The sequence below is a fragment of the Aotus nancymaae genome, unplaced genomic scaffold, assembly GCF_030222135.1.
Source record: "Aotus nancymaae isolate 86718 unplaced genomic scaffold, 86718_ANA_hifiasm-v0.15.2.pri h1tg000018l, whole genome shotgun sequence".
NCBI classification, from domain to species: domain Eukaryota; kingdom Metazoa; phylum Chordata; class Mammalia; order Primates; family Aotidae; genus Aotus; species Aotus nancymaae.
In genome coordinates this window covers 23,492,044-23,519,048 of record NW_026988430.1, presented here as the reverse complement: position 1 = coordinate 23,519,048, position 27,005 = coordinate 23,492,044, and the positions used below count along the sequence as shown (strand labels likewise).

The following is a 27,005-nucleotide window of genomic DNA, read 5'->3' as shown; positions in this document are numbered from 1 at the left end:
GGGCCACAGATGCGCGCCACCATACCGGTTGATTTTTGTATTTTTAGTAGAGATGGAGTTTTGCCATGATGACCAAGCTGATCCTAAACTCCTGGCCTCAAGTGATCCACCTGCCTTGGCCTACCAAAATGCTGGGATTACAGGTGTGAGCCACCATACCTGGCCTAAATTTCAGAATTTTAATACAGCTAAAGTAAACATACCATTTCTTCACATAATGAAAAAACTATTTAACCTGATTACATGATCTAATCTCTGAAGGCACAAAAATACAAAGACAAAAAGAATAAGGGCTGGACATAGTGGCTCACACCTGTAATCCCAGCACTTTGGGAGGCCGAGGCAGGAGGATCACGAGGTCAGGAGTTTGACACCAGCCTGACCAACATGGTGAAACCCCATGTCTACTAAAAATACAAAAATCAGCTGGGCATGGTGGGGTGCACCTGTAATCTCAGCTACTCAGGAGACTGAGGAAGGAGAATCGCTTGAACCCAGGAGACGAAGTTGAAGTGAGCCGAGATCGCGTGGCTGCACTCCAGCCTGGGAGACAGAGCGAGAATATCAAAAAAAACAAAAGTAAAAACAAGAAATGTGTTCACCAACTACTACAAACTTCCTCAGACTCTTCAGAACCAGGTACTTAAAGTTCATGGATGGACTTCTAGAATTCTGGAATTTATAGATTTCATCCTATTCTCATGTGGGACCAACGACTCAGTTAAAGGGTTACAACTGTGCTCTAGCATATACAAAATACTTACTAGCCAAATATGTATGTTCTATAGATTTTTTTTTTTAAAGTTACCAATTTACAAGCACTAAACCCAATACTTGCATTGCAAAGTACCCTCAGTGTGCTTCTAAAAAGTAATTCTTATATTATGGCATTCACACAGCATTTACTTCATTCTATTGCACATTAGTAGGCAAAATGAAACTTACCAAAGGTTTTTATATTTCTTCATTTTTGGCTGCATTTAACTTTTCACTAGTTATGTTTCTTTGAGATGGAGTTTTGCTCTTGTTGCCCAGGCTGGAGTGCAATGGCATGACCTTGGCTCACTGCAACCTCTGCCTCCCGGGTTCAAGCGATTCTCCTGTCTCAGCCTCCCAAGTGGCAGGGACTACTGGCACATGCCACCATGCCTGGCTAATTTTTGTATTTTTAGTAGAGACAGTCTTGAACTCCTGACCTCAGGTGATTTGCCTGCCTTGGCCTCCCAAAGTGCTGGGATTACAGACATGAACCACCACGCCCAGCCTCACTAGTTATGTTTCATAGCAGCATCTTGTTAGTCATCTTCAGTTTTCTACTCTGAGAACGTCTAAAAATCAAGGCTGGCCAAGTAACAGGCTTAAAAAATTTTTGGCGGAGCACAGTGGTTCACACCTGTAATACACTTTGAGAGGCCAAGGTGGGAGGATCACAAGGTCAAAAGATTGAGACCATCCTGGCCAACATGATGAAACCCCGTGTCTACTAAAAATACAAAAAAATTAGCTGGGTGTGGTGGCACGCACCTGCAGTCCCAGCTACTTGGGAGGCTGAGGCAAGAGAACTGCAAGAATCCAGAAGGCAGAGGTTGCAGTGAGCTGAGATCACCTGACTGCACTCCAGCCTGGTGACAGAGCGAGACTCCGTCTCAAAAAAAAAATTTTTTTTAAATCCAGCAACTTCTTCTAAATCCCAGTTCCCCAGATCACCCCCCTGCTCCAACCCAAAGCCATGTAACAATATCCAGCCAAAGCCATGAAACTCTATCAGTGATGGATCACAGCCCTTGGAGGCACTGGTGGCTTACATTAAGATTCAGTCCAATAACGTGACTAAGCAATCTCAGACACTGTTCTTACCTCAAAACTCTTGCGTAAAGCATCAACACCAAGATAGAAAAGCATCTGCCATGTCTGCTCTTCTGCCCGTAGTTTTTGCCAGATTCGATGCAGTCTTTCATAAAGATGAATTCCCAAGCAGGTCAGAACTTCTTCTTGAGCTATATCTATTGTCTTTGCATGCCTTTCTCTTCGCCTATAAAAGAGAATAATCACACATGAATTCCTAGTACCTTTAAATGAAGCAGTAAAAGATGGATAACACAGCTGCAAGTTTAGGCTTTAAATACAATTTGCTTATCTAATAACAAGACAGTTATACGTTTACACTCAACGTATATGTAAATACACAAGCACGCATGTCTATAACCAATGAGAAATACACATGCAAGCACAACTTAGTCCTTGTATTGCTAAAAATAAGGTAATTCAGGAACTGCCTCTAAAGAGATGGGTTTAAGGCACAGGGCAATCACAAAGAAGTGTCCAGCTCATAGCAGACATAATAGTTCCTTTCACTTTCCAATTATAGCAAAACATTTTTCCTTCATTTGGTTTTTTGTTTTGAGGGGGAATGGAGAAAGGCAATGCCAAAGTGATTCAATCATGGGCAAGTATCCTCCAGGCCAGTCTTTACAAGTGTTCACAGAACACTGGTGATAAAAAAAAAAGGCCTTTGTATTCTAAAATGCCTAGCAGAAAGTAGGCACTCAAATGAGGGTTGATACCCTACACACAAAAGGAAATGGATTTGACTTATTCTATGAACATCATCTGATTTTATTTTTACAACAAAGCCAGAGATAATACTTTAGGTTTCTATGTAGTAATAATAATAATATATACACAGTTCATGAATTACATTCAATAAGCCATCTCTTAAACCCCTACTGCAAAGATCTCACTTATGCAAAAACCATTATTGTGAATAAAATTTACACACAATAAGCATGGATAGAGAAAAATCCCTTCTAATCATTTTCAAGTGAAAATGATAGTCTGTAACAATGAAAGCCAAAAAAGCCTGCCTCTCTTCAAGCAAGAAGTAGCAGAGGACTGAACCAAACACCAGGGAACAATTTTTCCCTATTTTCAGTCAATTAAAAAATGCATACTTTAGGGCCGGGTGTGGTGGCTCACACCTAATCCCAGTACTTTGGGAGGCCGAGGCGGGCAGATCATGAGGTCGGGCAGATCATGAGGTCAGGAGATCGTGACCATCCTGGTTAACACAGTGAAACCTTGTCTCTACTAAAAACACAAAAAATTAGCCAGGCGTGGTGGCAGCCGCCTATAGTCCCAACCACTCAGGAGGCTGAGGCAGGAGAACTGCTTAAACCCGGGAGGTGGAGGTTGCAGTAAGCCGAGATCACACCACTGCACTCCAGCCTGGACAACAGAGCGAGATTCCGTCTCAAAAAACAAAAAGAAAAAAAAAATGCATACTTTAAAGAGAAGTAAAATCTTTACAGGCATACCTTAATTTATACATATATCATATGTACTGAGGCAGAAGGTGATGAAAATAAATTTTCAGTAATAAAATGAAGCAAAGCGCTAGATAGCCCATTCTAGCAAATTACATACTCATACCCTCCTGCGAACTCTGGCTCAGCACGACCCAAAAGATGAGCAATGAAGTCTGTTTCACAGCAAACATGTATGTGTCGTTCATGTGGACAGCACCGCAAGCCTTCATAAAGTGCAGCACAGTAGCCCTTTTCTTTGCTGCAGTCAAGTTCACCAATAAGGATGTTGTATGCTCGGAGAACTTTATTTTTGCAATCAGTGCAAAACCTGTTGAAAAGAAAAACCTCAAAATTAAGAACTGGCTGTGCAATTATTTCATGTGGCATCTAACAGTGTACTAGATGATAGCACTCTCTCCCATCTACAGTATTTTTTTAAAAACCTCCATACACACATTTAAAATATATGAATGTAAGGTAAATAAAAACTTAGGGATTACATGAATACAGACAGATCTTCATTTGCCAATGATTTTTTTAACTACAGAAATACATGGCCTAAAACAATGAGGCAGATACACACCTATTATTTCATAAAATGCATGCCCAGAAAGTATCAGTTGCCAAGAACTAGCGTATCTCCACTTCAAGAGCTATTTGCACAGGTCAGAAATAAAACAATAGAGGCAACAAACCAATGATTCTTGATTAGTTTGTTCTCTCTCCTTCCATCTGAAAATAGATGGTCTCTTCAGCCAGTAGACCTTGACTCCAATTTCCATTACAACAGTTTAATACTTCACTAGCTAAGCATTTGAGGACAGGGATAGGGGTTGAGCGGGGGAGAAGAATGGGAAAGTGGTGCATGTATTTTTTTAATTTACTGATTATTTCCAAAACGCCAAATTCTTTCTTCAAAAAAATGCCTATTTCTCAATAACACAATATAAACAACACATACATAGGAACTGGTTTAAACTTAAGTGTATATAACGTGGCAAAAGCATAGAAGGGTTTGTGAATTAAAGAAGGAAGAAAATTTCTTTTAGAAACCAAACATCAATCAGAAAGAATTGCAGCCTGGTTTCTTTATCTTTGAATTCCTTGAACAAGAAGAACTTGGTCTGGTGAAAAAGCCAGGCTCACAATAACTGGCTAAGAAGATTTGTTAGGTGAAACAAGGAAATTTTAATCTCTAAATTCATCTCCCAAATGAGCTCATCTATGCCTATGGCTTCAACTAACCTGTCTATAAAGACAATTGACTCTACAGCTCCGTTCAAGTCTCTGCTATTGCCTGAGGGCCAGACTCATATTGAAAAGTGGCAAGACATGACAGATGTCCAATAGGCAACACCTTAAACTCACTGTCCAAGGGCAACACTGTTATATTCCTATGTTCCTTCCCTGTTAAGAACATCGTCATTCACAGCCATTCAAAGTCTCCCAGGCTGGAAATCTCAGTTAACTCCAACTTCTCCCTAGGTCCTCCCATTAAGGGTAGAGCCAACTAGTATTCATTGTGTCTTTCTTACTTCTCCTGTAGGTCCCTTATTTTCAATTCCCTCTGGCTTGGTTTAAATTGCCTATGCTATTTTTTTTTTCTTTTTTTGGACAGTCTCTGTTGCCCAAGCTGGAGTGCAGTGGCACCATGTCAGCTCACTGTAACCTCTGCCTCCAGGGTTCAATCGATTCTCATGCCTCAGCCTCCCGAGTCACTAGGATTACAGGCGCCCACTAGTGCACCCACCTAATGTTTTGTACTTTTTAGTAGAGGCAGGGTTTTGCCAAGTTGGCCAGCCTGGTTTTGAAGTTGGCCAGCCTGGTCTTCAACACCTGCCCTCAGGTGGATCCACCTGGTTCAGCCTCCCAAAGTGCTGGGATTACAGGCTTGAACCACCACACCCGGCCCACTTTTTTTTTTTTTAAGCTTCTTAACTGACTTCCCCGTTTCTAGAAACTTCCTAGCACTGATGCATCTCTCACACCAAAATAATTTTTCTAACACAAATCTGATTATCTCTGTCTCTGCTTAAAAACCTTTCTCTTGTTCCTATTACTAATACCTCTGATTTACACTCTTTTTTTTTTTTTAAGACAGTTTCACTCTGTCACCCAGGGTGGAGTGCAGTGGGGTGATCTTGGGTTCAAGCGATTCTCCTGCCTTAGATTCCCCAGTAGCTGGAATTACAGGCGCCCATCACCACGCCAGGCTGATTTTTGTGTTTTTAGTGAAGACCGGGTTCACCATGTTGGCCAGGTGGTCTTGAATTTCTGACCTCAAGTGATCCATCCGCCTCGGCCTCCCAAAGTGCTGGGATTATAGATGTGAGCCACCTTGCCCGGCCTAGACTTCTTACTATAGTATTTACCCTTCTACTGCCGTGTCTTTGTTTCATGCACACATTTTGCTGGACCAAAAGTAGGTAACTATGTTTCTTAAAATGAATATATGGGCTGGGCACGGTGGCTCACATCTATAATCCCAGCACTTTGGGAGGCTGAGGTGGGTGCATCACCTGAGCTCAGGAGTTCGAGACTAACCCAGCCAACATAGTGAAACCCCATCTCCACTAAAAACACAAAAATCAGCCAGGCGTGGTGACTGGCCCCTGTAATTCCAGCTACTGGGGAGTCTAAGCAGGAGAATCACTTGAACCCAAGATGACCCCACTGCACTCCACCCTGGGTGACAGAGTGAAACTCCATCTAAAACAAAAAATAAATATGTGTTAAATTAGAGGTTCTAAGCCCACCTGGTAAACAAAGGCAACAATAATGACAAATAATGTTAAATTATTTTATTTCACTAAAGCTTTAAATATGGGCCAAAAATACACAAAAATTAACATAAAATGTATTAAAATCCTATATGTTAACATCTGAGAACCAAAACTCCTAGAAAAAAACATAAGGGAAAATCTTCATGACACTGGACTGGGTGATGATTTCTTGGCTATAATACCAAAAGCACACACGCACAACAACAAAAAAAACCGACTAGTCATGTGTCGCTTAACAACAGGACACATTCTAAGAAATGCACTGTTAGTTGATTTTGTTTATCAACGAACATCAGAGTGTACTTACACAAACTCAAATGGTGTGTGTATGTATCTTTTTAAGACGGAGTTTTGCTTTTGTTGACTAGGCTGAAGTGCAATGGCACCATCTCAGCTCACCGCAACCTCTGCCTCCCAAGTTCAAGTGATTCTCCTGCCTCAGTCTCCTCAGTTGCTGGAATTACAGGCATGCGCCACCACACCCAGCTAATTTTGTATTTTTAGTAGAGATGGAGTTTCTCCATGTTGGTCAAGCTGGTCTCGAGCTCCTAACCTCAGGTGATCCTCCTGCCTCAGCCTTCCAAAGTGTTGGGATTTCAGGCATAAGCCACCGCACCCAGCTGGTATACATATACATACATATATATATATATATATATATATATATTTATTGTATTTTAGGTTTTGGGGTACATGTGAAGAACATGCAAGATTGTTGCATATGTACACACGTGGCAGTGTGATTTGCTGCCTTCCTCCCCTTCACCTATATCTGGCATTTCTCCCCATGATATCTCTCCCCCACTCCCCGCCCCCCGCTGTCCCCTCTCCTATTTCCCCCCAACAGACCCCAGTGTGTAGTGCTCCCCTCCCTGTGTCCATGTGTTCTCATTGTTCAACACCCGCCTATGAGTGAGAACATGCCGTGTTTGATTTTCTGTTCTTGTGTCAGTTCACTCAGAATGATGGTTTCCAGGTTCATCCATGTCCCTACAAAGGACACGAACTCATCGTTTTTGATGGCTGCATAATATTCCATGGTGTATGTATGCCACACTTTCCCTGTCCAGTCTATCACTGATGGGCATTTAGGCTGGTTCCAGGTCTTTGCTATTGTAAACTGTGCTGCAATGAACATTCGTGTGCATGTGTCCTTATAGTAGAACGATTTATAATCCTTTGGATATATACCCAGTAATGGGATTGCTGGGTCAAATGGAATTTCTATTTCTAGGTCCTTGAAGAATCGCCACACTGTCTTCCACAATGGTTGAACTAATTTACACTCCCACCAAATATTTATATATTTTTTTCACATGGAAAACCAAATGTCCCAGCACCATTACTGAATATTAGTCACCTCCTCTCCTTGATCTGCAATGCCATACAGCAGGTTTCTATACACAGTATGCTCCATTATAATCTTATGGGCCCACTATCATATATGTTATGACATCATTGACCAAAATGTCATCATGTAGCACATGACTGTATATTAAACTTAAAAACTTCGGCGCAGCAAAGATGATCACCAGAGTAAAAGGGCAACCCAACGAACAGGAAAATATATTTGCAAGCCATATATCGAATAAGGGGTTAATAGCCAGAATATAAAGAACTACTACAACTCAATCACACACACACACAAAGAAAGTGTAATTTAAAAATGGGCAAAGCCATATGATTGTGCCACTGCATTCCAGCCTGGGCAACAGAGCAAGATCTGTCTCAAAAAAATAAAATAATTTAAAAGTAAATAAATAAATGGGCAAAGCATGAATAGACATTTCTCCAAAGATCATATACAAATAGCCAGCAAGCATATGAAAAGATGCTCAACATCACTAATCATCAGGAAAATGCAAATCAAAAACACAATGAGATACCACCTTAAACACATTAGAATGGCCACTATCAAAAAATCAACAACAAATAACAAGTGTTATCCAGGATGTGAAGAAATGGGAACCCTGATGCACTGTTGGCAGGAATGTAAAATGGTACAGCTGCCATGGAAACCAGTATGAAGTTCTTCAAAATAAAAATAAAACTACCATAGTATCCAGCAATCCCACTTGTGGGTATATATCCAAAAGAACTGAAAGCAGGATCTTGAAGAGATATTTGCACACTCATGTTCACTGCAGCATTACTGACAACAAGCAAAATGTGAGGGCAACCTAAATGTCCATCAACATATGAATCAATAAAGAAATGCAAATAATGTCATATATACTGTGACATTGCCCATTTTTAAATAATGTCACCATATACATGACATTATACAGCTTTTAGAGGGAAACCCTGTCATATGCTACAACATAGATGAATCTTAGACATTATGCAAGTAATGTCTTAGATAATGGCTAAGTAAAATAAGCCAATCACAAAAAGTCAAGTGCTACATGATTCCATTTATAAAATGGAATAATTAAACTCAGAAATAGTAGAACTGTGGTTGCTAAGGCGTTAGGGGAGAAAAAAACAAAGTGTTGTTCAATGGGTACAGTTTTAGTTAAGATGAAAAAGTTTTAGAGATCTGTTATACGACAATGTGCAAAGAGTTAACAATATTGTAATGTACACTTAAAAACTGTTCAGAAGGTAAATTTATGTTTCGTGGTTTTTTGGGGTTTTTTGAGACAGCGTCTCACTCTGTCGCCCAGGCTGGAGTACAGTGTCATACTCTTGGCTCACTGTAACCTCAACCTCCCTAGTAGGCTCAAGTAATCCTCCCCGCCTCATCCACCTCAGTAGTTGGGACCAGGGGTGTGTGCCACCACACATGGCTAATTTTTGTATTCTTTGTAGAGATGGGGTTTTGCCACATTGCCCAAGCTAGTCTTGAACTCCAGGGCTCAAATGATCCACCCGCCTGTCTCCCAAAATGCTGAACTGTGAGCCACCATGCCTGGCCTTATTTTGTATTCTTTTAACACACACACACACACACACACACACACACACATGCGTGCACGCACACGGAAAATCTCTCCTTTAGGAGAGAAAAAACAGACACAGAAATAGCAAATAATTCCACATTTTCAGGTTATAAACGGCAAGTTTACATTTTCAGGTAATTAAATGGTCAAATGTCAAAGAACAATAAAACTTGAAATATAGTCCCCTATTTCACTGCTTTATACGCCAAGTAATTTAGTTTGATTATACAACTATAAGCCTAAGTAAACAGCAAGTTAAAGACAGTATATATAAGCCATAAAAAAGCCAGGCGCGGTGGCTTACGCCTGTAATCCCAGCACTTTGGGAGGCCGAGGCAGGTGAATCACAAGGTCAGGAGTTCGAGACCAACCTGACCAATACAGTGAAACCCCGTCTCTACTAAAAATATAAAAATTAGCCAAGTATGGTGGCGGGCGCCTGTAATCCCAGCTACTTGGGAGGCTGAGGTAGGAGAATCGCTTGAACCCAGGAGGTGGAGGTTGCAGTGAGCTGAGATCGCACCACTGCACTCCAGCCTGGGTGACAGTGTAAGACTCCTGCTCAAAAAAAAAAAAAAAAGCCGTAGAAGATTTTTCCCATTTGCAAAAGCAGCACTGCATATGAATTTAAAAAAAAAAAATTTTTTTTTTTTTTGAGACAGAGTCTCACTGTCACCCAGGCTCAACTGCAGAAGAATGATCATGGCTCACTGCAGCCTCAACCTTCCTGGGTTCAAGTGATCCTCCTGAGTAACTGATAACTACAAGGGTGTGCTACCACATCCAGCTTACTTTAAAATTTTGTTTTTATTTTTATTTATTATTATTATTTTTTGAGATGGAGTCTTACTCTGTTGCCCAGGCTAGAGTGCAATGGAGCAATCTTGGCTCACCACAACCTCTGCCTCTCGGGTTCAAGCAATTCTCCTGCCTCAGCACCCTGAGTAGCTGGGATTACAGGCACGCACCACCACACCCAGCTAATTTTTGTATTTTTAGTAGAGACAGGGTTTCACCATGTTGGCCAGGCTGGTCTCAAACTCCTGACCTCATGATCTGCCCACCTCGGCCTCCCAAAGTGCTGGAATTTACAAACATGAGCCACTGCGCCTGGCCTTTATTTTATTTTTAGAAATGGGTCTCCCTATGTTGCCCAAGCTAGTCTTGAATTCCTGAACTCTAGTGATCCTTTTGCCTTGGCTTCCCAAAGTGTTAGAATTATAGGCATGAGCCACCATACCCAGCCTTAAAAAACTTTTAAGGCAGAGGTTTCAGTTTACTAACACCTAATTTCTAATGATGTTCTATCACTTCTCAGCCTTTTGACTAAGATCAAGGGTAGTACCTGATGATGTTCTACCATAATATCTTTTTTTTTTTTTTTTTGAGACAGAGTCTCAACTCTGTAGACCAGTCTGGAGTGCAGTGATGCAATCTCAGCTCACTGCAACCTCTGCCTCCCAGATTCAAGCAATTCTCATGCCTCAGGCCTTCTGGGTAGCTGGGACTACAGATGTGCACTATCATGCCTGGCTAATTTTTGTATTTTTGGTAGAGATGGGGTTTCACCATGTTGGCCAGGTTGGTCTCAAACTCCTGGCCTCATGTGGTCTGTCCACCTTAGCCTCCCACAGTGCTAAGATTATAGGCATGAGCCACCATCACCACACATGGCCTCTACCATAATTCTTAACCGGCTGAATAGAGTTATCAAATATTTATTATAAAATGGTTTTTTAAAAAAAGTAGATACCACCAAAAAGGTAAATTATTTAGGTATTTACAAATCATTTAAACTGATTATACCCCCGAAACTCAAATTGTACCTACAATAAGAACTGGAAACACAAAAATGAAAAGGACTTGCAAATCTGGCACGCAAACATTCTCTGATGTTCTTACTATGTGCCATGTACTGCTCTAAACAAGCGTTACTATGTATCACCCCCACAACAAATTTAATTTAATCCTACACTACATCTTACAAGATCAGTACTCTCATTATTTTGGTCTTTTTTTTTTTTGAGACAGGGGTCTCACTCTGTTGCCTAGGTGGGAATTCAGTGGCAAAATCATAGCTCACGATAACCTTGAACTCTTAGGCTCAAGTGATCCTCCTGTCTTAGCCTACCAATTAGTTATACAGGAATACCCCCGAGCCCCATCCCCTACACTACACTGCTAATTTTATTTTACTTTTTTATTGTTATTATTTTTGAGTCAGGGCTTCACTCTGCTCCCCAGACTAGAGTGCAGTGGTGCAATCACGGCCACTGTGATCACGGTGTACCTTCAACCTCTTGGGCTCAAGTGATACGCTCACCTCAGCCTCCCGAGTAGCTAGGACTACAGCTTTATGCCACCACGCCAACTAATTTTTCTGTTTTTTGGTAGAGACAGGGTTTTACCATGTTGTCTAGGCTGGTCTAAAATTCCTGGGCTCAAGCCAACTGCCTGACTTCACCTCCCAGAGTGCTGGAACTACAGGTGTGAGCCACCACACCCAGCCTATGTTTGTTTTAAAGAAGATAAAAATTGGGGCACAGAAAAGTCAACTTGTATAGTTACAATCAGTAGAATCCAGATATAATACAATCTCCCTAAATTAATCACTCACTGCTTTAATTAATTACTCTCAACCATACTTTCTCGCTACCCTTAAGATATTTATAAAATGGACTAAAAATTTTAAAACATTAACCCTAAACACAGGAAAATCTACAAAACCATTATAGGAAACTCCAAAACATGTGCTCTAATAACTTATCGTTTATCACCCACAAAAACTATCTTTTGGGAGGACCAAAAGAGGAAGGATGTATGTTTTATGTCTGTATAGTCCCTGTGTAACTCCAAATAACTGACACATTCTCTACTCTCTTGGGCATAATCCACCAAAATGACAAAGAAAGAAAGTTAAGAAAAACGGTCAGGCATGGTGGCTCACGCCTGTAATCCCAGCACTTTGGGAGGCCGAGGTGGGTGGATTACCTGAGGTCAGGAGTTCGAAACCACCCTGACCAAGAAGGTGAAACCCCATCTCTATTTAAAAAATTTAAAAAAAAAAAGTGAAGAAAAACAACAATAAACGTAGTATGAGGGTTGAGTCATTAGCTTACTACCACATAAAGTAATGACACCAGTACTTATCATTCACTAGATTTTTATTCACTCTCAAAATAATTGTGTATATCTGTCTCAAAGTCAAAGGACATACAACGACAAATGCAATATGTAACAAATTTAAACAGTAGAACTGCCCCAAGAATACCATCTCTAGATGGCTCCCTTACCAGTTTCCTTTTCTTTTTATTTTTTTATTTTATTTTTTTCTGAGACAGTCTCGCTCGTCACCCAGGCTGAAGTGCAGTGGCACGATCTCGGCTCACTGCAACCTCCACCTCCTGAGTTCAACTGATTCTCCTGCCTCAGCCTCACAAGTACCTGGGACTACAGGGGTATGCCACCATGCCTGACTAATTTTTGTATTTTTAGTAGCGATGGGGTTTTGCTATGTTGGCCAGGCCGGTCTCAAACTCCTGACCTCAAGTGATCCACCCACCTCAGACTCCCAAAGTGCTGTGGGCCTGCCACCGCACCCAGCCCACCGGTTTCGTTTTCTACTGCACTCTCCCTCCCTATAAATTTCCAAATGTAATGACACTTAGAAAATTCCTTTGTAAAAGTAATATTCTAAAAAGAAAAATCTGAAGTTACTTTTATAGTAATGAAACACATGAACTGTAAATCTCTTTCGGGGTCCTGACAATGACAGAAGAAATACTTCAAAATATTAAGTGAAAAGTTACTAATTTTGAAAATGCTATCATAGGCCAGGTGCAGCTCACATCTGTAATCCCATCACTTTGGGAGGCCAGGGCAGGTAGATCACCTAAGGTCAGGAGTTCGAGACTAGCCTGACCAACATGGTGAAACCTCATCTCTACTAAAAATACAAAAATTAGCTGGGCACAGTGATGTGCACCTGTAGTCCCAGCTACTCAAGAGGCTGAGGCAGGAGAATCACTTGAACCCAGGAGGTAGAGATTGCAGTGAGCTGAGATTGAGGCTGCAGTGAGCTGAGATCGAGCCACTGCACTCAGTCTGGGCAACTGAGCAAGATTCTGTCTCAAAAAAAAAAAAGAAAGAAAGAAAGAAAGAAAATGCTATCATAAAATGATTCTGTCACAAAAACAAGGAGTATCAGTTTCCAAAACAATTAAGTACACTTATTTGATTCAGTCATTCTGTGTTTCTTGAAAAGCTGGTGTGGAACCAACAGATAAAAATTACAAAATAGGCCGGGCATGGTGGCTCATGCCTGTAATCCCAGCATTTTGGGAAGCTGAGGTGGGTGGATCACCTGAGGTCAGGAATTCGAGACCAGCCTGGCTAACATGGTGAAACCTCATGTCTACTAAAAATACAGAAATTAGCTGGGCGTGCTGGCACATGCCTGTAATGCCAGCTACCTGGGGGGCTGAGGCAGGAGAATCGCTGGAAGCCAGGAGGCAGAGGTTGCAGTGATCTGAGATCCCGCCACTGCACTCCAGCCTGGGCAATAGAGTGAGACTCTGTCTCGGTGGGGTGGGGAGGAAATTACAAAATAGGGTATGTTGGCTCAACACAAGAAGGCTAACCCTGAGAATCATCTCATAAAGGAACTGCCTATGAGAGTAGGCATTAAGTTCCGCCTAATGCCAAGTATTAAAGGGAAGGCTAGAATGCTATTATACAAAGGAGGTCAGTGACAGACCACTGTAGGTGACTGACACATAAGGCACCCTCCACATTACACTGTAACAACCATGAGACTTACCTGTGTTTTCGTAGGTATGTTTCTAGTGTTTCTAAAAGACAATTCGAGTCAATTAAAACTACTTCATCCCTGCATTCCTGGGACATTAGTTCCCACACATCCATCCAACAACCTCTGTAGAAAGAACAAGTATTAGTGAAAAGGGAGAGAAGGGTTAAAACATTAAAAAAAAAAACAAAAAAAAACAGTAAAGTATTGCTTGATTTTACCTGGCTGTTCCCTGGAAAAGTCCATAATGGAAAATGATCCTACACTTGCTGTCCTTCCTGTGGTCTTCACTACTTCTCTTATCTGTACTTAACCTCTCTGAACTGACACTGCTACTGCTCCCTTCACTGTAGTAGTACAGTATAGTACAAAGCTTAGGGACACTCAGATAATCTGAAGAAAGAATTTCTACAGTCTAAATTAAAATCATGAATGCTTTAATGATTCATATATCAGAACAGGTTTATAAATTATGATTAAATACTCACTTTCTATTAAAATGTTCATTTAAATGTGTGCTCAGATCCTTATATAAAAATTCCTTGACTATCAAGTTTATCCGATACAAATTAACAACATTTGTAGTTATCAAGAGAGCAACTGGTTAATAAATTTATTCTATGAGCAAATACATCTGGAATGTTCTAAAGTCAAAATGACCGAAAAAATTATAAACACAGACCAATCTTCCACAAATTGAAAATTCTAAGAAGTTTTGATCTACTTAATGAGATCATCATCAACTAATTACTTTTTTCCTTTTATTTTGTAGAGATGAGGTCTCTGTTCTGTTGCCCAGGCTGGTCCCAAAACCACTGACCTCAAGTGATTCTCCCACCTCAGCCTCCCAAAGCACTGAGATAACAGGTGTGAGCCACCATGCCCACCTCATTTTTTTTTCTAATCATTACTTTTTAAAGGTAATCCATGATAACAAACTATTATCTACCTTCACATGTACAAGTAGCTGGAAAAGTCATAGATTAACCTAATTACATTAAACAAGTTTTAAATTTTCTAAAATAAATATAGTACACTAAGATGAACACTTTATACAGCCTGAATTAATAAAAACTATGCAGTAATTTTTTTTTGAGACAAGCCCTTGCTCTATCACTCAGGCTGGAATGCAGTGGCGTGATCTTGGCTCACTGCAACCCCTACCCTTCCACCTCAGCCTCCCGAATAGCTAGGACCACCGGTGTGCACCACCACACCCAGCTATTTTTTTGTATTTTTCTAAGTAGAGACAGCAGGGTCTTGTCATGTTGCTCAGACTGGTCTCCAACCCCTGAGCACAAGCAATCTGCCCACATCGGCCTCCCAAAGGGCTGGGATTACAGGCGTGAGACACCATGCCCAGCCCTACACAATAATTTATTTTTAAAAAAAACTTACTAAAATCTTCCCAGACTCTCCCTCCCCAACAGGGTTCAACTTTCATTATGAAAACTGTCACACATTTTGCTTTGTCATAGCACATTTCTCTTGGACCTGTATTCCAAAGGAGATGTGGGTTTATATTCCATTCAGTGACAGTCTTCTTGACTTTTCATTATTCTGAACAACTGGTTCCTCTCTGTTCTTCTGCAGGTCTCAGTACAGACCTAGAAATTCATTTTTTTTTTTTTTTTTTTTTTGAGATGGAGTTTCACTCTTATTACCCAGGCTGGAGTGCAATGGCGTGATCTCGGCTCACCGCAACCTCCACCTCCCGGGTTCAGGCAATTCTCCTGCCTCAGCCTCCTGAATAGCTGGGATTACAGGCACGCACCACAGTGCCCAGCTAATTTTTTGTATTTTAGTAGAGATGGGGTTTCACCATGTTGACCAGGATGGTCTCGATCTCTTGACCTCGTGATCCACCCGCCTCAGCCTCCCAAAGTGCTGGGATTACAGGCGTGAGCCACCGTGCCCGGCCAGACCTAGGAATTCATTACACCTTGGATGCTAGAGATGGAAAAACCTCTGAACTTTTCACTTACTCTATATAGCTAAGTGGGTATTTCTCAACCCTCTGTCCAAAATATAAAGTCATCCCCACAATTCAGCTCTGTACTCCCGCTCATAAGGGCTCAGGCCAAGGTTCAGTTCCCCTTGTTTGTGACAACAAAAACCTCATCTGCTCTACTTTCCATGTTACATCCTTCTACTCTCAACTCTGATATTTCCTCTTTTACTAACTATACTTAATTAGTATAATGCATAATTTCCCAGAACTGAAAAACTCTCAAATTCAAGCTCTCATAATTGAAGGGAAGGCTGATAAGCAGAAATCAGAGCTGAAGAATGATTATTATATCATCAGAAAGTGAAAGCATTTTTTTTTTTTTAAAAAAAAAGCTCTATAAAAAATCTATAGTTCAAATCAGGATTTTATGTATAAACACTCTAGACATTATGCCTTCCATTATTCTTTTAAGATCAAGCTTTCCAAAAAAGTAACCCTTCCATTTTCTGATTCTGCTCCCACACTTTCCATTCACAGCTTAATCTATGACAACCTTACACTGCATTCACTTTTTCATCACTGCGACCTGGATTCTGCTTCCACTCAATCACTAACTCAGCTCATCAAGATCACCAATTATCTCAGTGTTACTAAATTCAATGTCCTCTTTTGGGTCCTTAATGACGTGACAGCATTTAACACAGCTGACCAGACTTCCTTGGAACACTTTTACACTTTGGCTTCTTCCTATCTGGCTACTCTGTCAAGTTTCTTTACTAACTTCTTTTCTACCATTAAATTCCTCAGAATTCTTTTAATCTCTTACCTTTTAGGTGATCTTATATAACATTCTCAAAAATAAGCTACAGGTCTACAACTCCAGCGTAGATCTTTCTTTCAGATCTCAAACTTACTCCCAGAAAGACAATAACCTGGGCTTACTTGCATAGATGAGAGAATACTCTCAGAAAGGCTGACCTAGATTGCTATTTATTAGGATAAAACCTAATCAACTGTATTATACTTTCCCTGGAAAAAGTCTAAACAAATTTAAAAAGCTGTGGGAGGGATGGAGCAGTAGGAGATGGGAGTAGAAAATACATAAAATGGAGAATCATAGTAGCATTTAATAGTAGTGATCATCCAAAGGAGAGGGAGCCTTGGCTAAGCATACTGTACTGCTTAGCCTGCTATTTATGTAGCCTGTGGGAATAACTAAAGCAACCTTAGTCAAGAGACAGGCACTGCTTAAGATCAATTAAGTTCATTCACACTGATTCCATACTCAGCAAACAGCCTTCTAAAACATGTGACTTCCCATGCAGTGGGACTGTAGCTGGAAGGGGATGTAATATCTGTGGAGGTTTGTTTTGTTTCTTAAGGCGAAAGACAGAAAAACATAGCTGTATGTAAATTTAACAAAAGCAGGTAACTGAATAAGTGATTGAGAAGAAAGGAGATGGAGTGCAGAGCAAAAGTGGAAGGACTGGTCTTTGAAGGAAGGCAGCAATGAGCATAGACGTGTAAGATGCTGGAGTACTTGTTGCTTTTCAGTTCATCAATGAAGAGAATATGCTTAACAGAAAAAAAGTACCAGAAGGCAAGCTCTTTATTATATACCATGCGATGCCTTCAGCCAACAGGTCATTCTGTAATGTGAAAAATTAGCCTATACTCTGCATTTATAGAGTCAGAAATTCTCTGAAAATACTGACAAATCTGAGAAGGAAGAAAGAGCTGGTAAAAAAATTAAAAATAAAAAGTTTTAAAAAGATACTGACAAATCGGGTCAGGCACAATGGCTCATGCCTGTAATACCAGTACTTTGGGAAGGCGAGGTGAGTGGATCAGCTGAGGTCAGGAGTTCGAGATCAGCCTGGTCAACCTGGTAAAACCCCGCGTCTATTAAAAATATAAAAATTAGCCAGGCGTGGTGGTGGGTGCCTGTAATCCCAGCTACTCAGGAGGCTGAGGCAGGAGAATCACTTGAACCTAGGAGGTGGAGGTTGCAGTGAGCCAAGATCGTGCCACTGCACTCCAGCCTGGAGTGATACTCCATCTCAAAAAAAAAAAAAAGATACTGACAAATCAAGCATGCAAAATAACAATCATCCTTAAGAAAACTTTTTTTTTTTGAGACAGAGAGTCTCACTCTGTCACCCAGGCTGGAGTGCAGTGGCGCGATCTCGACTCACTGCAACCTCCGCCTCCTGGGTTTAACTGATTCTCGTGCCTCAGCCTCCCAAGTAGCTGGGATTACAGGCGATTTCACCATGTTGGCTAGGCTGGTCTTGAACCCCTGACCTCAAGTATTCCACCGCCTCAACCCCCCGAAGTGCTGAGATTACAGACGTGAGCCACCGCAACTGGCCAAGTAAACTTCTTTAAGTTTGTAGAGTTTTACCATGTTCAGAGTACTCCCACATTTAGATGAAACATAATGTGTGGTTCTAGTTCAGATTCTGATTCGTACAAACTAATGTTTACAAAAAAAAACAAAAAAAAACCCAGAGACAGGCCGGGCGCGGTGGCTCAAGCCTGTAATCCCAGCACTTTGGGAGGCCGAGGCGGGTGGATCACGAGGTCAAGAGATCGAGACCATCCTGGTCAACATGGTGAAACCCCGTCTCTACTAATACAAAAAATTAGCTGGGCACGGTGGCGCATGCCTGTAATCCCAGCTACTCAGGAGGCTGAGGCAGGAGAATTGCCTGATCCCAGGAGGCGGAGATTGCGGTGAGCCGAGATCGCGCCATTGCGCTCCAGCCTGGGTATCAAGAGCGAAACTCCGTCTCAAAAAAAAAAAAAAAAAAAAAAAAAACCCAGAGACAATAGGGAAATCTGAGTATGAACTAGGTATTCGATTATTACAGTTAATTTTGTTAGGTGTTATGATGGCACTGTGGTTATGAAAAAAAATTTCCGTATGTTTAGAGATGCACATGGAAGGATGCAATAGCAGAATAACATGAAGCCTGGGACCTGCTTTAAAATACAAAGAAAGGCCGGACGCAGTGGCTCACGCCTGTAATCCCAGCACTTTGGGAGGCCGAGGCGGGTGGATCACGAGGTTAAGAGATCGAGACCATCCTGGTCAACATGGTGAAACCCCGTCTCTACTAAAAATACAAAAAATTAGCTGGGCATGGTGGCGCGTGCCTGTAATCCTAGCTACTCAGGAGGCTGAGGCAGGAGAATTGCCTGAACCCAGGAGGCGGAGGTTGCAGTGAGCTGAGATCGCGCCATTGCACTCCAGGCTGGGTAACAAGAGCGAAACTCCGTCTCAAATAAATAAATAAATAAATAAATAAAATAAAATACAAAGAAAAAGGAGGATAAATGAAGCAAGTGTGGCAACTCTTTGATGATTATTGAATATTGGTTTAAAAAAAAAGTACATGGGAGGTACAGTTATTGTATTTTCTACTTTTCTGTGTTTGACAGTTTTAGTAATAAAACTTATTTATTTTATTTATTTTTTTCAAGACAAAGTCTTGCTTTTGTCACCCAGGCTAGAGTGCAATAGCAAGATCTTGGCTCACTGCAACCTCCACCTCCCAGGTTCAAGCAATTCTCCTGCTTCAGCCTCCTGAGTAGCTAGGATTACATGTGCCTGCCACCATGCCTGGCTAATTTTTGTATTTTTAGTAGAGACGGGTTTCACCATCTTGCCCCTGCTGGTCTTGAACTCCTGACCTCAGGCAATCCACCCTTCTCAGCCTCCCAAAGTGCTGGGATTACAGGCATGAGCCACCGAGCCTGGCCAACAAAATTTTTAAAATATTTTTTGTTGCTCAGTATAGGAGAAAAAAACCTTAGTACATTATTAACACACCACTGCCTAATCAAGTCTTTGTGTCAGGGAGGAATAAAAGTCTAAAAAATAATGGTGTTACACTGGGAAGTTAAGGTCAAAAATCAAAAAGGTTTCAATGACATAAATGAGATATTCAAAAATTAACACAGAGGCCAGGTATGGTGCCTCATTCCTGTAATCTCAGCACTTTGGGAGGTCAAGGCAGGCAGATCACTTGAGGCCAGGAGTTTGAGACCAGCCTGGGTGACATGGCAAAACTCCATCTCTATTAAAAATGCAAAAAAATTAGACAGGAGTGGTGGTGCCTACCTGTAATCCTAGCTACTCAAGAGGCTGAGGCATGAGAATTGCTTGAACCCAAGAGGCAGAGATTGCAGTGAACCAATATCACACCACTGCACTCCAGCCTGAGTGACAGTGAAAGGTTCAATCTCTTTAAGAACCTTTAATTAATATTTGAGACAGAGCAAGACTCTACCTCAAAAAAATAATTAAAAAAATAAAATTAATACAGAAGTATAGTTTTATAACATCCCATTTTCTCCAAAACTAAGACTTTCCAAGTCACTTACAAAGTCCTTTCACACTCCATGGCTTCTCCTCACCATCCCCACCCCCAAGCAATTTTGTAGGTGACAACTGTGGCACTGTGCTAGGAGAGGGTAAAAAAGCAGCCTTGGACACTATAGCACTTAATCAAGAAGAAAACTACAAATTATTGTGAGACAATATTTGCTTAAAAAATAAATAAATATAGAAAACTACAAATTAGTTACATAAATCCATATTGTCATAACAGATTACTTTTTTTCAAACCTTGGTAAATTAGGGACACCTAGAGATAAGAAAGAAAAATAATTTATACATTATGACTATTTTATAGATCAAAGAATGATTACCACTACTTCGAAAACCTTAATATTAGCTGCATAAATTTCCACAAAGACTTCAACCAGCTGGGCACAGCCTGTAATCCCAGCACTTTGGGAGGCCAAGGCAGGTAGATAATGAGGCCAGGAGTTTGAGACTAGCCTGGCTAATAGGGTGAAACTCCGTCTCTACTAAAAATACAAAAATTAGCCAGGTGTGGTGGTGCACACCTGTAGTTCCATCTACTCAGGATGCTGAGGCAGGAGAATTGCTTGAACCCAGGAGACAGAGGTTGCAGTGAGCCAAGAGTGCGCCACTACACTCCAGCCTGGGCCACAGAGGGAGACTGTGTCTCAAAAAAAAAGGCTGGGCACGGTGGCTCAGGCCTATAATCCCAGCACTTTGGGAGGCTGAGGTGGGTGGATCACGAGGTCAGGAGTCCAAGACCAGCCTGGCCAAGATGGTGAAACACCGTTTCTACTAAAAACAGAAAAACATTAGCTGGGTGTGGTGGCACATGCCTGTAGTCCCAGCTACTTGGGAGGCTGAGGCCGAAAAATTGCCTGAACCCAGGAGATGGAGGTTACAATGAGCCAAGATCGTGCCGCTACACTCCAGCCTGGGCAACGGAGCAAAACCTCTGTCACACACACACAAAAAAAAGACTAAAGACTTCAACCTCCCTCCTCTAAAACATGTTTAACATAAGAAAAAAAAATTTTAATCAAATCTACATTGAGACTTTATACATATCAATGCAAAAAGGCCAACAGAACAAGATGATCTATTTATTTTGACCTTTGTCATAGAGTATAACCAATTAATAAATTAAAGCCAATAGTGGGTTTATTCTTTTTACTATATATGATCAATATGTATAATCTTAACAATGACAAAGCCTCTTGATACTCAATTCTACTTACCCCAAAGGTTTTGGCTTGTGCGTATCTAAGGAGTGCAACTGACATCTCTTATTCTTCTTACTTTTTGGAATAGCATCTATCATGTCATTTAGTTTGGACCTAATTAAAAATAAAACACATTCAGGGTTTAATTCATTTTTCTTTCAAATTTTAAAATCTCTATTTACTGTCTTTTAGAAAGAAGTCTCAAAACAAAAGCACCCACTTCTCTCTATCCCCACTGTATCTAGCAGCGTGCCTGGCACTCAAGTATTTCAAGACTGACTGCTACATGACTCCCATCCATCTTCTCTTGCCCAGCCATTATATAAAGATACCAGTTGCAGTAGCACACACCTGGAGTCCCAGCTATTTGGGAGGCTGATGTCAAAGGATCACTTAAGCCCAAGGGTTTGAGGCCAGCCTGGGCAACATAATGAGACCCCATGTCTTTAAAAAAAAAAAATACAAAAAAACCTCACAAAACATTATGTAAATACAAAACATCCTTGAAGAGGAGCCATCAACAGAAATTTTGTGCAAATATAGAATACATACTACAACTATCTGCACCCTCCAGCCAACCAATGAGCAAAGCCTGTCAATTTTAACTTTTAAATATATCTAGAATCAGGCCTGGTGCAGTAGCTCACGCCTATAATCCCGGCACTTTGTAAGGCTGAGGTGGGAGGATCACTTGAGGCCAGAAGTTCGAAGCCAGCCGGCGCAACATAGCAAACTTCACCTTTACAGAAAATTTTTAAATGAGGCCAGGTGTGGTGGCTCACGCCTGTAAACCCAGCACTTTGGGAGGCTGAGGTCGATGGATCTCTTGAGGCCAGGAGTCAGAGACCAGCCTGGCCAACACGGAGAAACCTCATTTCTACTAAAAAAAAAAAAATATATATATATATATATATATGCGTGCAAAAATTAGCCAGGTGTGGCAGTGCACACCTGTAATCCTAGCTACTCAGGAGGCTGAGTCATAAGAATTGCTTGAACCTGAGAGGCAGAGGTTGCAGTGAACCAAGATTGCACTACAGCACTCCAGCTTGAGACAGAGTTAGACTGTCTCAACAAAATAAAATAAAATCTAAATAAAAATTAATCAACAGCCAATCTAGAATCAAATCACTTATCAACTCTACCATTATCATCCCTGTCCAACCCACCAATCTCTAGCTTTGTCAACTGCAATAGCTGGCCTCCTAAATTGTCTCCTTGCTGTCACCTTCTGCCCTTTACATTCCAGGCCTCAGTCTGCAGCTAGAGTGATCCTTTTAAAACATTAATCAGATTATATTATTCCTCCATTCAAAAACACTCCAAGGCTTCTTTTCCCAAGCCCAAGCATAGCAAAAATCAAAAGTCCCTACCACCATCTCTAAATAGGAAAGCCTCAGGGTTTACTCTTCAGATTTCTCCTTCCTTCCCTATTTATATTCACTAAATGAGACAAATTTACAGCTCTAAGCCAGACATTTTTGAATTCTACTTGGATGCCTAATTGCTATTTCAAGCTTAACATACCCAAAGATGATCTGTTACATTTTTCCTCTCAGTCTTGTCCATCTCAGTAAATGCAAACCATTTGTCCATCATTACACCACAAATCTGAGAATCATCCCTGATGACCTCCCTCACAACCAATCTATCCAAAAAAAAAAAATCCCATGGGCTCATTCTTCAAAATATATCCAGAATCCTTTATAACCATTTTTTACTACCTCCATAGCCATCATTCATTCTCAATTCAGAGGTCAAAGTAAGTCAAATTTTGTCGACTATGTCACTCTTCTGCTCAAAACCTTCCCAAAGCATCTCACTTCACTCAGAGTAAAAACAAAAGACCTCGGCCAGGCACAGTGGCTCACGCCTGTAATCCCAACACTTTCAGAGGCCGAGGCAAGCAGATCTCCTCAGGTCAGGAGTTCAAGACCAACCTGGCCAACATGATGAAACCCTGTCTCTACTAAAAAATGCAAAAAACAGCCAAGCATGGTGGTGGGTGCCTATAATCCCAGCTACTCAGGAGGCTGAGGCAGGAGAGTTGCTTGAACCCAGGAGGTAGAGGTTGCAATAAGCTGAGATTGAGCCACTGCACTCCAGCCTGGGCAACAACAGCAATACTCCATCTCAAAAAAATAAAAATAAAAAAAGACCTCAGGATGACCTACAAGGTGCTGCATGACTGGCCCTTTTATTTATTCTTTACTCTTCTGACCCCATCTTCTATTACTGTTCCCTTCATTCATCTGGTTCTAGCCACGACAGCTTCCTATTACTCAAACACACCAATAAAACCCCAACCTCTGAATCTTTGCACTAGCTGTTCCTTCTCTGCCTTCCCCCAGTTTTCTACAAGATTCGCTCACTCACTTCATTCAAGTCTATATTCAATGTCATTTTATCAGGGAGGCCTTCCCTGACCACCCTCCACAGTAATTCTACCCCTGCTCCATTCTCTATCTCCCTTAATGGTTTTTCTAATTTATCACACCTGACAACTGTATATTTGCTTACTGTATGCTTCTCCCCTCATTGAGAGCAAAAACTTTACATTCACTGGTACACAGAAGTTACTCAATAAAAGTATTAAATGAGACTCAATCTTTCCATCAAGAAAATAAGCTGCCACCGTCACCAAGCTGTTTTAAATTTTAACAGACCCATTTTCTCCTAATTGATTATACTTACCCATGTACATAAAATAATGTATAAAGCTTCTTTGCATCAGTCATGCAGCTTCTGGTTATAGACAGGACTCCCTTGGGCCCTACTGTTAAGGGTTCAAGAGCAGGATTGCCAGACTCTACAAGCTGGGAAAAGAGACGCTCCACACTGCGACGACAACCAACACATGGGACAAGCTGAGAAAGCGCACTCAGGACTTCACGTGATGTCACCACCATGGCGATACTTAGATCCTGTTGCTTAAGCATACCATGTCGCTGAAAGAGGGAAAGAAAATGAAGGAGTGCCCTTTAAAAAGACATAAAATTACATTTTCACTACTACTGGTTCCTATCCTTATGTAGTAAGCACAACCTGGACAGGGCTTACCAGCTCTACCTGCAACTGATCAGAAAGGCAAAGTAGTCCGCCTTGTCCATGCTGTACTGACAAGTTCATGCTCCACAAACCCCCTTGCGCTCTAGACTCTAGGGCACATAAACAACTCTGATTAGTATGCCAAAAAGCAGTCCTGTATCTGGAAATGTAGGGCTGGTTCAGTCAGTATTAAGCCAGTATTCTTACCACCAAAAAAAAGGACACAATACAGCTGTACCATTTTTTGTTTTTTGTTTTGTTACCACTTTTAACAACACACTCACTATCACTATATTTAGCCACAGGAGTCAAGTTAGGATGTTAATCATGTGGAGCAGCAATTCTCAATCCAGAGGTATGAACAGGTGTATTACGGATTAGTGGGAGAAAACATGGCCCATCTTTCCTACGTAGGGAAGTGAGTAACTGGCATGCTGCTGTGTATGAATGGTATCTGCTGGTTATGACAAGGTAGAAAAACGACTGAGAACTGCTGTTGCAGAGAAATGAGCAAACTCCAGTAAGTAACTTCTACTTGATGGGAGTTATAGTTACACTGCAGTTAACACTTCGAGATTTACCAAAAACAGATGCGAAAGTAGGATAATTCCCAAGAAGCATTTTCTCACATTTACCATTACCCTTCAAAGTTTTCTCTAAAAGTAGAATTAAGAATTCTGAAGTAAACTAACAAGTCATCTTCCAGTATCTTAATTACAGTCTGCCCTCCATATCCATGGGTTCCACATCTGTGAATTCAACCAACCAAGGATCAAAAATATTTTGGTGGAAAAAAAGGATGGTTGTCTCTGTACTAAACATGTACAGACTTTCTTGTCATCAGTCCCTAAATGATACAGTATAACTACTATTTACAGAGCATTTACATTGTATTAGGTACTATAAGTAATCTAAATATGCTTTTAAGCATATGGGAGGATGTGCAGAGGTTATATGCAAATATACACCTTGTTTTTTCTGAGACAAGGTCTCACTTTATTGCCCAGGTTGGAGTGCAGCGGTGCAATCTCAGCTCACTACAACCTCTGCCTCCTGGGCTCAAAAGATCCTCCCACTTCAGCCAACTGAGTAGCTGGGACCCCAGGCACATGCCACTACCTCCAGCCAACTTTTTTGCACTTTTTGTAGAGACAGGGTTTTGCCATGATGCCTAGGCTGGTCTCCAACTACTGAGCTCAAGCAATCCACACCTGCTTTGGTCTCCCAAAGTGCTGGGATTACAGGCTTGAGCCACCAGCCCAGCCCTTACTACACCATTTTCTATAAGGGACTTGAGCATTGTGGACTTTGCTTTGCATAGGAATCCTGAAACCAATCCCCCACAGATACTGAGGGACAAATGTATATTGTATTTAAGTGTATTTATAAAGTACTATATTTCTCAGGAATTAAATCAAAATCACAAAGTTCATAATATAGGATTATTTTGTCTGAACAAAATAATTACTACTACAGCAGAAAACCAATACATTTTTAATGAAAAATTGTATACCCTATCTTTGAAAAACTAGGAAAGATGGCCTGGTGAAATTAAAGCCTTATAGACATGTAAAATATTAACACACCACCACCAATTCTTTTTCACATGACAGTTACATAAATCAGGTAGATAACTATGTATATTTACTGTAGCAATGGTAAAAAAGAAAGCAATTTCAGTGCAATATTAAGACTTAGAGAACCCTATGTAAAATTAATACAGCTAAATTTTAAATCAGTCTTTTTTAAAGACATACACCATTAAACACATTAAACACATATACCATTAAAAACACCAATTGAAAAAACTATTACCTGAATGAACTGCTTTAGCTGTGCACCATTATTCTGATGCCCATCGAGATTTAACACATTGTCAGGAAATTCCATCACCATCTTAAAATGCAAACAGAACAGAAATCAATTATTTTACCCCTCTGAGAACAGGATATAGCCTACAAACTCCCAGAACAAAAACAGATCCCTGAAAGCCAGATTTGCACCCACCCCCCAAAACGTTTTTAATCCAAGTACACAAGTTTATTTATTTATTTATTTTTGAGACAGAGTCTTGCTCTGTTGCCCAGGTTGGAGTGCAGTGGCGCAATTTCAGCTCACCACAACCTCCACCTCCTGGGTTTAAGCAATTCTCCTGCCGCAGCCTCTCGAGTAGCTGAGATTATAAGCACCCACCACAGTGCCTGGCTAATTTTTATATTTTTAGTAGAGACAGGGTTTCACCATCTTGGCCAGGCTGGTTTCAAACTCCTGACCTCAGGTGATCCACCCACCTCAGCCTCCCAAAGTACTAGGATTACAGGAGTGAGCCACTGTGCCCGGCCAGAATAGTGCCTGACACACAGTGTTTGCTCTAATTATGAACAAAAAGGGCACATTGATATACTTATTCAATTATCAAAATTCACCACCAGAGGAAGGCATATGAAGCTTAAGGAGGCTTCAGTATGTCACATAATGGGAATTTATAATTAGTACATTTTACTGATCTGTTGTCACACCACAGATTTTTAGTAGTACCATAGTTATGTATCACTACAGGCCATTTTTACTATG

General features: G+C 40.9%; 1 protein-coding gene and 1 pseudogene across 2 annotated transcripts in view; one reads left to right on the top strand and one right to left on the bottom strand.

Moving 5' to 3' along the window:
• GGNBP2 (gametogenetin binding protein 2) overlaps nucleotides 1-27,005 on the bottom strand; it is a 44,288-nt gene that overhangs the window by 8,851 nt on the left and 8,432 nt on the right. Inside the window, exons 2-7 of one of the 2 annotated variants that reach the window (XM_021674663.2) lie at nucleotides 26,247-26,327; nucleotides 24,078-24,331; nucleotides 21,399-21,497; nucleotides 13,850-13,963; nucleotides 3,424-3,633; nucleotides 1,858-2,032 (exon numbers count right to left, since the gene is read on the bottom strand). In XM_021674663.2, the coding sequence (XP_021530338.1) occupies nucleotides 1,858-2,032; nucleotides 3,424-3,633; nucleotides 13,850-13,963; nucleotides 21,399-21,497; nucleotides 24,078-24,331; nucleotides 26,247-26,327 (933 nt within the window). The remainder of the gene's footprint in view (nucleotides 1-1,857; nucleotides 2,033-3,423; nucleotides 3,634-13,849; nucleotides 13,964-21,398; nucleotides 21,498-24,077; nucleotides 24,332-26,246; nucleotides 26,328-27,005) is intronic. The other variant, XM_012445514.2, reaches the window with a different exon arrangement.
• LOC135275795 (U2 spliceosomal RNA) lies at nucleotides 10,337-10,485 on the top strand (annotated as a pseudogene).